Raw genomic sequence first — 12,613 nt, 5'->3', positions numbered from 1 at the left:
GGGAGGTTAAAATGCTGAATCTCCTAACATGTTTATACCAGTTAAGTACCAAACGGACAGGATGAATCCAGGCCTTAGAATAAATCTACATATCTTAAGGAGTGTATAAAAACCAGTCCTAACTCTGTCTCCAAAGAAGTCAGTTTGAATCATAGCAGTGGGAGAAGCCTCAGGCCTTCATCTGGAAAATTCTGCTACTTCTGCTACTAGTAGAGAAAACCTCAGGTCTCAAAACTCTACAGTAAAAAGAAGGAGGTCTTTTCTTGTAGAAATCTCCAGTTTTCAAAAAGAAACAAGTGAAAAAGTTTAAAGTCATAAAAAAGGGAAAGCTGACAAGGATAGTTTTGAACCAACTCTGAAGCAAATGGAAAAGCCAGAATCCAAAAGAACTGGAAAGCCAATAACTCTTGCAGAACAAAACTAATAAACACATCATCTACTGGTACTAATCTTGCAATCTCAGGACTGCAACAGAGCTGAGTTCACAGTAATAGACAAAACCCATCTTTGAACCTAAATAAAAGCAGCGTATTTTTGTGTCGATAACTAGCACATTACTTACAGTTCTTCCTAGTGTGACTAATATGTTCTTTAAGCAAGTCATTGTCTTTGATGTCCCACACTGGACAATCTCTCCAATCACCACAAATGTGTCATCAGTGTTCTGAAAAGAGGTGAGAAAAAGTTTTAGCATGTTACAGGAAGTGAGCTAGAAGGAAAAAAAATGTGTCTCTAAAAGGCTAAAATGGATCCTTGAAAGAACTGGGGCATTTAATCTGTAACTGCAGACTGCTGCCTTTCATTGCCAAAATCAATCATGTTCACGGCTTTTCCTCTACACTCTGTTTCCTTGCTATCAACTTGTGTAGATAGTATATTTGCAGACACTCACATGGAAGTCAATCTTTTTGAAGGAATCAGATCATCTACTTCCTTTTGACAGACATACATGAAGAAAGCTTCAGGAGAAATGATTAGATCTACAGTAATAAATCCACTAAGAAAATAAATCCATTTAAAAAGATGTAAAACTATGCTGAAGCTGCAAAATGCTGATGCTAAGCACAAAGCAATTGACTTGCAGTCTATTGCAAATGGGAGAATTTATGGCATTTAAGATGGAGCATGTGTTGAAGTGCTTTGCTGGATTGGGGCCATTTGATCAAATGAAGTCATATAAAGCTGAAGCAAAGTTTAATGCCTCTTGCTATGCTATAGATTCAGGAGTGAAATGGAAGATTGTTCATACCTTAGCTAAGACGTAATGGCAGTTGCCATGAAAATTGAACCTCTTATTATCAAATGTTGTTATATGGAATCCTCCATCTATATTGCAACTTCCGGAACAGGGCAGAGAGAGACAGTTCCAGTGGCCTCCAGTGCAAGTACTGTACAAAACCCAGAAAAGGAGTAGTTAGAATAAACATAGCCTTAAAGGAGCAAAGGAGGAGATAACATCTATATCTGAGTCTGCACAGATCTTTCTTTGTCTTATTAGCTTATTATTCAGCTGCTTTTTAAATGCTAGTGAGAGAAAGATTTTACATTATGCCTTTAAAGTAAAAAAGCTGAATGCTTGTCAATAGAAGAGTTAACTGCACGGGGCTTGGAACTAGCTCCTTCAAAGAGACACTGAGTTGGTCAAGCAAGAAATGTTTTTCTGGGCCTACACTGTTTATTTTTTTAAAGAACTAAAGAGCCTCCTCAACCAGGATCTCACAACATTTTACACCACTAATGCAACTGTTCAGCAAGTATCTGTGGAGGACCTCAGTTAATGAGCAGTTAAAATTCTCAGAGCTGTACACACAAGCGGAAAATAGCAGGCCATGTTAGCTCAGATTTTGTGAGCGGTAAGTGAAGATGTGGCTAAATAGGAACCACCCAGAGCCCTTTGGGTCCAGTTTCTCAAAACTGCAGATGAAAATGCACTGAATATTTCATCCAAGGGGAGTTGCAGAACATCTGCTCTACCCCACCATGCACCACAGCATATTTCTTTGCTCCCTATAGTAAATGTTACAACTAAAGTCAAGGAAACTGTACTGTGCCACAGGAGCATAAATAACACATATGACTGTTCATTCTGTAAATGGATATCAGAGTAAGAAATAAAACTGTTTTGAAAATAATATACCTGAGGTCTTATCACCTTTCACTAGTGCAGAGTAGAGATGGGTTCAAGCTACAGGTTTTGCTCCAAATCAAATCGTTCTCAAGGATCGGGACTTTTGAGATCCAGGCCTTGAAACAGCCTTTTATAGATCTAGAGGTGGTTGGAAACGTAACTCATTAACACAGTATGACTCTTTGCCCCACTTTAGTGGCTAATGTCTCTGAGCTAACCAGCGAAGAGTCTCATTTTTCTGCATTCTGAAATCTTGGGCTCAGTCTTTCCTGGCGATTCCAAGTGAGGATCATAACTACGTGAGGTTGAGGCCTATTCTAAATTTTCCTGGAGCTGATGGAATTCAGACCCCAAGTTTTGCATTAGTGCCGTTATTAGTTAAGACAAATGTTAGGAACGGGGTGGGGGGGAAGGAGAAAACAACAGAATGCAACTCATCAATGTTCTGTAATAAATGCCTCTCCCTTGTTAGTGCAGTCAGGTTCACAACAGTACCAGTTTTGGCAAGGGGTGGAGTAAGTCCCTCCAGATGAGTAGACTTTGCCTTGAAACATACAGGGGCAGCTGTCTCTGGGGATGCATTTTTTGCCACCGAGGTCATCAAGGATAGTTCCTGTTCAGACACATTGACTAGTTAATATTTCTTAGGGGAGTCTGGGAATACCATGAAGAAAGAATAGAGTAAGGAGAAAAAAAAAAGTCAGGAGTACTTCATTTCTGTAAATGGGTGGAGTAGGTCTTAAGGAAAATGACCTTCCAGGCCTCTTCCTGCTACGGCAAGATTTAGTATCCAATAGGCTGGATATTCATCTCCGTGACTCGTAACATGGAGGCACCTCACAAGACATCTTCACCTGTATTCTTACTACCTAGAGACCACCTCTCCTTTTCTTTTTCCACTACACCTGTGCCATTTTTTTCTGTCTAGTCCTAGGCATCTGTCCTTTCCCTCCCCAACCCCAGTGTCAGGATCTTGAACCTATAGAGGTCTGGTTCTATCAAGAAGAGAGTTGTTAATTGTACTAGAAAAAACAGTTTACTCATTGTCTTTAGTGTAAAATGATAAAATAATTGCTGCTACCTGAAAGGGAACAATCTCCCTATTTGTCCTTTGATGCACAGGCCCATTAGAAAAAGTAAATTGCCTTACCAGGAGGACAGAAGCAGCCATCTGTACAAGGAGCTTTGCAAATCTTGCTCCTCTCTGGGTCAGCACATGTGTCAGCACAGGAGTTTCCACATTCCATATACTCCATATTGTTTGGGCATCCCTGATCTGCAAGATGAAATGGGATGGTATATCCAAGATGGGATATGTTAATGACTCGCTTGCAAGTGCTCTAGAATCATTATATCACTACCCAACTCCTTCCTCCTTCCCCCCATACCCTGGTTGCGAAACTTTCTACCCAGACTTGCCATGTTCTTTTAACCATTAAAAGAACTTCTTATGGTCACTGTTACTTCATCTCTGGAGAAAACAGTACTGCTTGGAAATATGATTTCACATTATTTTACTAGCTCAAGGTTGGCTGAAGCCATGGTACCAGCAAAGGACACTAGAATCATTTATGGAGTCATAATAGCTTGTTTTTTGCCTTGAATATCAGCCCTTCCAGCATTAATCCTCTATCTAAATCCACAACAGCTGTTTGGAAGAAATTCCTGTGGCCCTCCCCCTGGATTTAGTGTGATTTCCTTCTCAATAACTGCAACACAGGAGTACGAACACATAGGATAAGCTGAGGACAAACATGTGAGGCTTCTCGGTGACTTCTTCTGAGCCAACAGATGTCACAATTTAAAACAAGATCATTTATGAGTTAATTGCATGGGGAAAAAAAAATGAAAAAAAGCCATAAGGAGGAAGACGAAGGAAGAAATGCAAAATAATTCAAATTTAAGGAGCAAAAAATCAAGTTGAATTTATAGAAGCTTTTCTACTAACAATGTTTCTGTCAAAGTGTTCCTATTGCTTCATTCACTGTAGTAACAGGGCTCCCAGCTCAGCTCTGCTGGGATCAGGATTTGGCCATATATGGCTAACCTGAAAAAAATCTCTAGAGCACTAGCTACTTACAGCAAAGCTCTTTGGTTCTCCATCCCCCAGGGTCTCCCTTCCTGAGGACACAGTCTCGAGAGTACTGGTTCAAAGTGCTGCATATGCAGCTGGAAACCAAATCAGTGTGAGAAGAATTAACCACACAATGGCACATATCTTCAGCACAGGTGGTTACGTAGTCATCAAAAGCAACCACTTTGGGGCAGTTTCCAAAGCGGGACAGAAGATTCTTACATTTTTTTTTCTGGGGAAAAAAGAAAAAGAATGAAGGAAAAGAAAAGCAGTAATAAACATTTTACCAACATTCAGATTTATATGAAGTTCATCCCAATTTTTGATGACGAGTCCATCATCACAGAATAATTCAGGTTGGAGGGGATCTCAGGATATCATCCAGTCTAACCTACTGTCATGAGGTTCTTTTTCTTGGACTGGAAGCTGTCATTCACTTGTATATTTTCCCATTATGCATTTCTTTAACACTGTAGGAGCACATTCTTTCAGCTATAAGATCAACTTTTTTTCTCAGAGTCATGGCTGGACTCCTGACAAATTCATTTCAGTGCACGCTCTGTACATAACACTTCTTTCAACACAATCTGTCTGGGACTGTAGGTCAGGAGGGTTTATACTTCTTGGCCACACGTACTTACATATTTACTGCATCTATCATCTTCCTTCCTAGGATCTCTTCCAGTGTGGTCATCTGGACTCACATCAGCACACTTTTCTGATGGATCCTCTACTTTATGAAAGTTCCCAAACTGCCTCGGGTGCATTTTATACCCTGCAAAATCCCCAGACGCATCAGAGTAACTGTCAGATCCACAGCAATCCTTTAAATCAGTTAATGGTCTGTAAATATGCATTTAATCTTTGTGCTATAAGGCAATATGTTCTTCACCAAAGTGCCCAGATCTAACCACAGCATCCATAATATAGAGGATGACAGCCTGATAAAATTTCTGTCCAGCTAGAATCAGGAATTTGACACTCTTGTACCAAGGACTGCTGGCAGCACGCACACACACACACACACACACACACACACAAAATCACATGGCACTCTTGACCCTGCAGCTCATCAGTCTCAGAAAATCTGGTTCTTTATAGGTGCATCTGATCTACAGAGTTCTGTATTTGCATGTGTAGCAGTCACACAGTTTTGTTGCTTTCTACCATCATAAACTAGAGCACAGCCTTAGGTGCCAATGTTTCTAATTATCTGGTAATTTACTACTTTTCACTGGCTAGAGAAGATGGGAAGGGACAGAAGGAGAAAGACAGGTACACAATATATGCATGCAATCATTACACTAGCTAGAAGGGTACATTTTCCCAAAGCATTTCCAAAAACTTGATTCTAGATCTGAGAAATCTTTCTGACAAAAAGTTTCTTTGAAATTTATACATTCTTATGAAGAGTATCCAGGAGTTGCCATTTTTCTGATTTTAAAAAAGGAGTTTAATAGAGAGATTTCTGACCAGGTCTGTTCTCCTGTACTGGCTCAGTCCCTTCACTGGTTGCAGGCCTGAAAGAACAACTTCCACAAAAGCCTTCCTCTCACTAACTTTTCTGGAAACAAAAGCCCTCCTAAAGCCATTTTGTTACAGAGGCAAAACTAATCACACTTGCTACCCAATTGTAAAATGATGAAAATGCAAGGAGAACAAATCCACTCATGCTTCATTTGAGACCGCAACTTCCTTAAAGTTTCTTGCTATCAGTGGGAAACCTGGCAATGGCATTGCATGACAGCCTTGCAATTAATTTGGGTCAAAGAGGTTTGAGACACTGTTGCAAGTTTGCAAACAGCAGAGGATCCCAAATCATCCCAGAAGCACTTCAAATGCATCTCTGTTATAGGGAGATGTCCATGTATTCAGAATATCTCTCAGGAAACCTGAAACACTACTTAGAGAAAATGTGTGCCAGCTTTCATGTCACATTATTAATACAGTCCTGTCCTACAGGTAACATGCTGTAATCATGGCCTACCATCCAAAATCAAATCATTCTTCTTACTGCCATCATAGTTCCCACACAGACCACATATTTTCTCTTTATATGTTTCTTCCAGGTCCAACTAAGAAACAAAAGCAAAGAGGAAAGCCAGAGTTTAAAGTCTTTTCCCCATCGACAGCACATGTTACTACACAGTTCACTGTAGAAAAGCACAATAGTAGAAATGCTTTCTCTCTCATTCCAGCAGTTTTCTTTTCAGCTATAAATCTGTCCTAAAATTTACCAGTTGAAAGGCTGACCTTATGCAGGAAGATAATTCTCTAACAATTGTTATTCCTACCTACTAAACAGCTAACTGCAGCATGCTGAATACTGGACTAATCCTTGGACCAGTATCTTCCAGTACACACCTGCTTCCTTCCTCATGCAGGGTACCACAGCTCTGCTTTGGGCAGAAGGACAGATACTCAACTGTGATGCTGGGTGCTGTGAAGAAACAGCTTCTGGTCAACTCTTAGCAGCACCTAATGCTTTTCTATTCCATTGGCTAAGTGGAAAACTTTACTGTATTTCTAGGGTTGGGCCTGCCCAGCATAACTTGTTCTGCCCATACTCTGTGCAATAAAGAGCCAGGTTAGCACACTATTGCCTCACTAGATTGAACTAATGCACCTCATCACTGACACATGCTTGGGGGGAGTACAGAACTTACTCAGGTCCATCTGTAAAAGGTGTGCCTCCCTAAAACCGTGTCCCCTCTACAGGTGGTGCCTGTCATACTTCAGGTATTAATTAGTACAGGGGGAGAGGGAAGCAAATACTTGATTAAAACAGAATCGCTACTTGACTGTAGAAGCTGACTATAGGCCTTATATTCTGTCTGGCCTTCTATCTACACAAAGCTTCCCAATTTTTTTCCTCTCTGTTCCATTTCTACCCTCTCTCTGTCTCTCTGTACTGCAAGACATGACATACAACTCTCATTTATTTAGGTATTGCAAATCTTATCATTCCTGATTGTGCAGAATTACTGTTTACACCCAGAGGTGTAAATAGAGTACCGCAGCAAAGAGTATATTGGGGGTAGATGTATAGAGAGGAACTCCCCCATGGCAATATGCAGACTTGGAATGAGAGAGGCCATGGACTGAACTGGCTAGATTAGATTAAATTAGATTAGATTAAATTAGATTAGATTAAATTAGTTTCCCACATGAGATGTGCACCGGGACAGAGGGTAACTAACAAGTCAGAGCTGGGGGGGACTAGCTGTGCTTCTGCCAGTGCTCAATGCAGGAAGCAGTTAATTACAGGGATGCTATCTCCAGGGTTGACAGTGGCATCTTTCATCAGGTAAAATTGCTTGGGGAGACCTAGGGATTGCAACTCCAGTCACCTGCCTCATGAAATAATTGTGTGGTATTGTTTGTGAAACAAACTAGTGTGGTATGTCCCCATCACCTTATGGATACAGTGATACTGCCTGCCCCCAAACCCCAAATCAACATGGTGCCTGTGTGCAGCTCTGCTTTCCACCACTGATGAGGTTCACCAAGAGAAAAACAACTAACTGGCTGTTCATACTAGGAGAGTGTCAGCCCAGTTCCACTTGAGTGTCAGGCCCAGCTTGGAAGTGACTTGGAAGTAAGCACAGGTGTCCTCAATCAAGATGCTCTTCAAGCTGAAGGGCAAGGGGATCCTGGAAATTGGAGGAAACAAAACAGACTACATTGAAGGGAAAAAAAAAAAAAAAAAAAAGAGAGAGACTGATCAAATCGTTTCAGAGATATGGAGAAAAAAAAGACTAAAGTCAAAAGGAGCCAAATAAGCCATAGGGACATGCCTTTCAAGGTCAGGCTTGATCCACACAATCCATTAAGTATAGGTATGATAACTTTTTCCATTGTGACCTTTCACTAACCTTAATCCACAAGACAATGTATTTTCATCACAAGCGTGTCAATACTACATCAGCTGCTCTACTGATACCAATACAGCTATGCTGGTTTACATGAACTGAGGACCTAACCCATAAGGATATGAGGAGCGAGATCACACTACTGGGAAATCGCTTCCCACATGAGGATACCGCAGGTTCTCATCACCTCTCCAGGCTTTTCTTTGGTGCTTGGGAGTCACAGAGGAATTTTGGTCTGTTCTACTACCCACGTCCTGGCATCACTCAGACCTAGACCACTTTTTTCTCTCACCAAGGGCTTAAACAGCCAACCTCAGCTTAATTAAGGTAATTAACTGAGGTTCTCAACCTTTCCCACCTTTCTGTGCACTCTCCTTGTTCTACACCAGAAGAGGGGTAGGCTCTCTAGAAAATCAGCGGAGAAGACAGCAGACATATTGCTCCTTTGATTTAGGACACATCTGGGTTTTGCTACTATAATTACAACCAAGTAATGCTGTTCTGTATTTGGATTTTTCTGGAAGACCATCAAGAAAAGACAGGCCATAATGCTTGCAATTTTCTCACCAAAGTTGTGAGGGTTCTTCCCAGAGTCAAAGCTCGCCTGAGCTCTTGATACCTATATGCTGGGAGCAGACCACTGCACCTCTCATGAAGGTTACCCTTAAAATTACACCAAACTCAGCTACTGTTGCACTTGACTATCCATTTCTTCATGAAGTATTTTTGCCCTTCTGTCCGCAGTTTGCTTTCTGGTTCATTTCAGGTTGGAATTAAAGGCATGGATTTTGACTTCTGAAACTTCTGTCCTTTGTAGTTATGTGTAAGACTCCATAACCCATGGCAAGCTGTGATCTATGAAGAAGTGCAATTTCTAGACTTATCTGTCTAGAAACAGAAAACTTTTTCTAAAAGGACCAGCTGTTCCTGAATGGCAACCACCAACAGTAAGCTTAGTACCACAGAAATAATATTTTGAGAAAAAAAAATTAAGTTTCTTCAAAATCAAAATTTTCTATGAATAAAGTGTTGGCCTTATCTCCTCCCCTCAAAAAAAAGAGACACCCCCCCCAAACAAAGATGACATTAAGGAAATCTACACCTTATATTTTGTTAGAGTTCCATTAGACATTATATTGCCTTTTGCTAAGGTGTTCCTGTGATTCCTGGGCGTCTCCATGCTTCTTGCCTTCTCCGCTACTATGGAATGGCCTCTGTTCAAAGTGAGCATATTGCATACACTCATTTGTCCCTCTGCAGGATAGCACTCCTTTCTAGACAGACCACCCATAGCTAATATGTAACAATAAAACAACAACACAAGAAAACAGAAGTACAGTCTTTACTCACTGGTTCCCATTCACTGTGATGCCTGTTTCTTTCACCTCCAAGATTACTCCGTCAATGGTGACAGTGAAGTAGATCAAAAGGCTATTCTTGTTGCTGCGCCTGATTTGGATGTTAAAGTCCTGGTAGCTGTCATTGCAGTGTGAAGCAAAGACATATGTGCAGGTTCCAGGGAAAGTGAACTTAACATGGTCAAATGTATGAAAGTGAAAATTGCCCCAGGTGGCACATTCGCTCCTGCTGACAGTAGAGACCTGGACTGAAGAACGAGTCAGAGTGGGAAGGTTAGTGATTCACTCTACAAGTGCTGGTTTGCAGTTGAGATCACTGTTGAAAAATGTTAAAGGAGACATTTTCAAAGGCACAAATACCACCCCCTGGAAGACACTAGGAAGGAAATTAATCTCACCTAATATTAGAAGTCCACGTCAGACACACCTCCAATCCGAGCAGATCAGCCCAGGCTCCTTCGAAGCCAATAGTGAGAAACAGAAGGGGTTCAGCTGCCCCATCTCATACATCTACCTAGGAAAATGAACCCTGCTCCAAGACTGCCTGTTTCTCTCTATTGCCTATAAAGAGAGCTGAGGTGTGCCAACTTAGACGAAGACATACATCTACACTGTAGATGTCTAAAGTGGAGGGTAGAAGTTTCTCCTGGGGAATCCCATCCTGACTGCCTAAATCTTATTTCTGCCTTTGAAATCCTACCCCTTAAAGCAAGCAAGAATTTGGTCTGAAGTCTTCTATTGTCTCTTCTCCAGGAGACATTACAAACAACATGACTTCTCAGCAAAATGGCAGCCACTGATCTCAGCAGCCAAGCCTGCCATCAGCTTCAGCAGTCAGCTCAGAGCTACTTATTTTTCATCTCAACTAAAACACATGCCTTGGAGCGCTGCACTGCACTTATGCCTAAGGCATTGACAGATACTTTAATTGCATAGAAAGTAGTTTTCATACCACTGATTGCACAAAGCCAATATGAATCAAAGAAAGCTACACCTCGAATTAAATATGTGCTTGCTCTATTATGCTTTTAGCGAATCTTCTTGGCCCATGTGGAAGAACGGCAAGAAGAAAAGGGCAAGTTTCTTTCTGTTGTTGACGTGGCACATTTAGGAACATCAACCTAGCAAGGACCATCACAGATCAAATCAAGATCATTCACACACTCAGTGAACACTAAAATGTTATGAGATATTCATATCTAAGACCCAGCAGAGGAGCACTGAAAAATTCCACTCTTGATGTTAGAAATGTGCAACATCAACAACAGTGCCAAGTCTGTATACAGAAATGGCTTTTTGAAGGGACTGTAATTTGCCATAGTTGTTTGCAGCACTGAAGTGAAGTATGGTAATTTAGCACTTTTTTACACAGCAGTGATGGGAAATGAGAAAGCTTGGCTTATTCTTGTAAGGAGATTTGCTAGAATTACCAAGACAGCAAAAAACACCACAGCAGTTGTTTGTGTATTGAATGGCTGGGAAAGGTGTAAGACATTCAAAACCAAACCAGGTAACAGYATAGCAGAACACAAAAAAAGTGAGTACTCCCAATTTCATACTGGCCAATCAAGCCTAGCAGGCATTATGCTGACATATTTCTCCTATAAAGAAGATAAACAAAATGTGTTAAAAAGGATCTAGAAAGTCTGCTGTTTAAGATTACCCACTTAGGAAATAAAACAGTTGTTAAATTACCTAGTAGCACAAAGAAAAATACTAAAATACTTAAATGGCTTAAGTTAAGGATGCATATGTATACTGTTAAACAATATCTGACATGCCTATAGCTTTTACATGAATATGTTATATATTTTCATTTGATAACTCTAGTTGTCAAGAGCAATATGTGAGTAACTAATCTGATAATTAGATTTTTTTCTTACCTATCTGAACTGGTTCTTTGCCCTTGCAAAAACTCCAAATTAGGCAGAAGATCCAAAATGACCTCCCCTTTTTTATTTCCATCTTGCCATGAAGTGGTAACTTGAAAATCCTTCCAGGGAAGTGGTTTTTTCTTGGCTTATAGGCAGATTTTTATAGTCCAGGAATCTGGCATGAGAACAAAACATTGATGGCATGGTCCCTGAAAGGTGGAGCTTCATTCATTTTTCTTTCAGTGATTCATGCTTTAGCACCCAGCAACCTCCTCTCTTTCAGAAACAAGAAGTTTTCTCCTGCTTTATGTGGGGACAGAAAGCTGTCCTTTGCTTTTCTCCTTCCTTACAAAGATTTTTTTCCCCTGTGTTGTCTTTTCTTTGGCAACAATTGTTTTTCTTTTTCACAGCAGTTATTAGTAACAAGCAATCAGTGCCCTCATTCAAAGCTTTCCTCTGGTTTGCACATCAGGACAGTTCCCCAGCTCAAGGAAAAGTGTTTGTTGCCTCTGCTGGCTTGGTGGCTACTTCTAAGCATTAGAGCAAAAAATATTTTAATGTCAAGCATAATGTATGGCTTATTTAGAGCAAAAACTTTTGGCAGGAGGCAAATGGGCTTTAACAAGCGAATTTAAACTATTTTACAAAAAAGACCAGAGATTTACTGCTTCAACAGACCAGGAAGTGCATTAGTCCACACACTGCAAACTTCTCACCTCCACCAAACAAATGTAGTTTGATTGCACCAGTCAGGCATGGGAAGTTAATTTATTCTTTATGCACATAGAAGCTTTGTTTTTTCCAAACAGCATTAGAGTAGTGCCCAAGACCCACCAAAACAAAAACCACAGCTCATTCCTTCAGTTCTGAAATTATACTGCGTCAGTGGGGTCGGTTGCAGTTCTCAGTGTGTTAATATCCCAGAACACACCCATCAAAAATCCAGAGCGCTCAGTCATGAGCCAATGTATGTCCTACACTGCCTAGATTTCCTGCCATAGATGTTTGATGTCAGTAATTTTAGGGTCTCCTTTGGAGATTTACCTGCTTTGAAGGCACAAGCTGACCTAATGCTGCTCTACTTTATCCGAGCTATAGGGGAACCGTCTCTGTCACAGAGGAAGCCTCTCACCCAGTCCCAGCAAATCCGACAAACATGCACGACATGTTTCAATACCTTCAGTTACTACACAGCCCTTTCGGAATACACTAATGCCAGAATGATTCCCAGTACTAAGTGAGCACAAATATGGCTTCAAGTGGACTTAGATTTCACCCCTGCTACAAGTCCTCAGCCCAGTCAGCCC

The 12,613-nt window shown here is 40.8% G+C and overlaps 1 protein-coding gene across 1 annotated transcript in view; it reads right to left on the bottom strand.

Moving 5' to 3' along the window:
• Positions 1-11,408, bottom strand: part of LOC112968043 (mucin-5B) — a 43,094-nt gene extending 31,686 nt beyond the window's left edge. The window contains exons 1-10 of the mRNA XM_026069856.1: positions 11,316-11,408; positions 9,425-9,680; positions 7,741-7,855; positions 6,190-6,277; positions 4,844-4,977; positions 4,209-4,434; positions 3,279-3,404; positions 2,624-2,741; positions 1,250-1,388; positions 563-664 (exon numbers count right to left, since the gene is read on the bottom strand). Of these exons, the coding sequence (XP_025925641.1) occupies positions 563-664; positions 1,250-1,388; positions 2,624-2,741; positions 3,279-3,404; positions 4,209-4,434; positions 4,844-4,977; positions 6,190-6,277; positions 7,741-7,855; positions 9,425-9,680; positions 11,316-11,397 (1,386 nt within the window). The 5' untranslated portion in view covers positions 11,398-11,408. The remainder of the gene's footprint in view (positions 1-562; positions 665-1,249; positions 1,389-2,623; positions 2,742-3,278; positions 3,405-4,208; positions 4,435-4,843; positions 4,978-6,189; positions 6,278-7,740; positions 7,856-9,424; positions 9,681-11,315) is intronic.
• Positions 11,409-12,613: the final 1,205 nt, after the last annotated feature.

The sequence above is a fragment of the Apteryx rowi genome, unplaced genomic scaffold (genome assembly GCF_003343035.1).
Source record: "Apteryx rowi isolate R43461 unplaced genomic scaffold, aptRow1 scaffold_1062, whole genome shotgun sequence".
Taxonomy (NCBI): Eukaryota; Metazoa; Chordata; class Aves; order Apterygiformes; family Apterygidae; genus Apteryx; species Apteryx rowi.
This window is presented reverse-complemented; position numbering and strand designations above follow the sequence as displayed.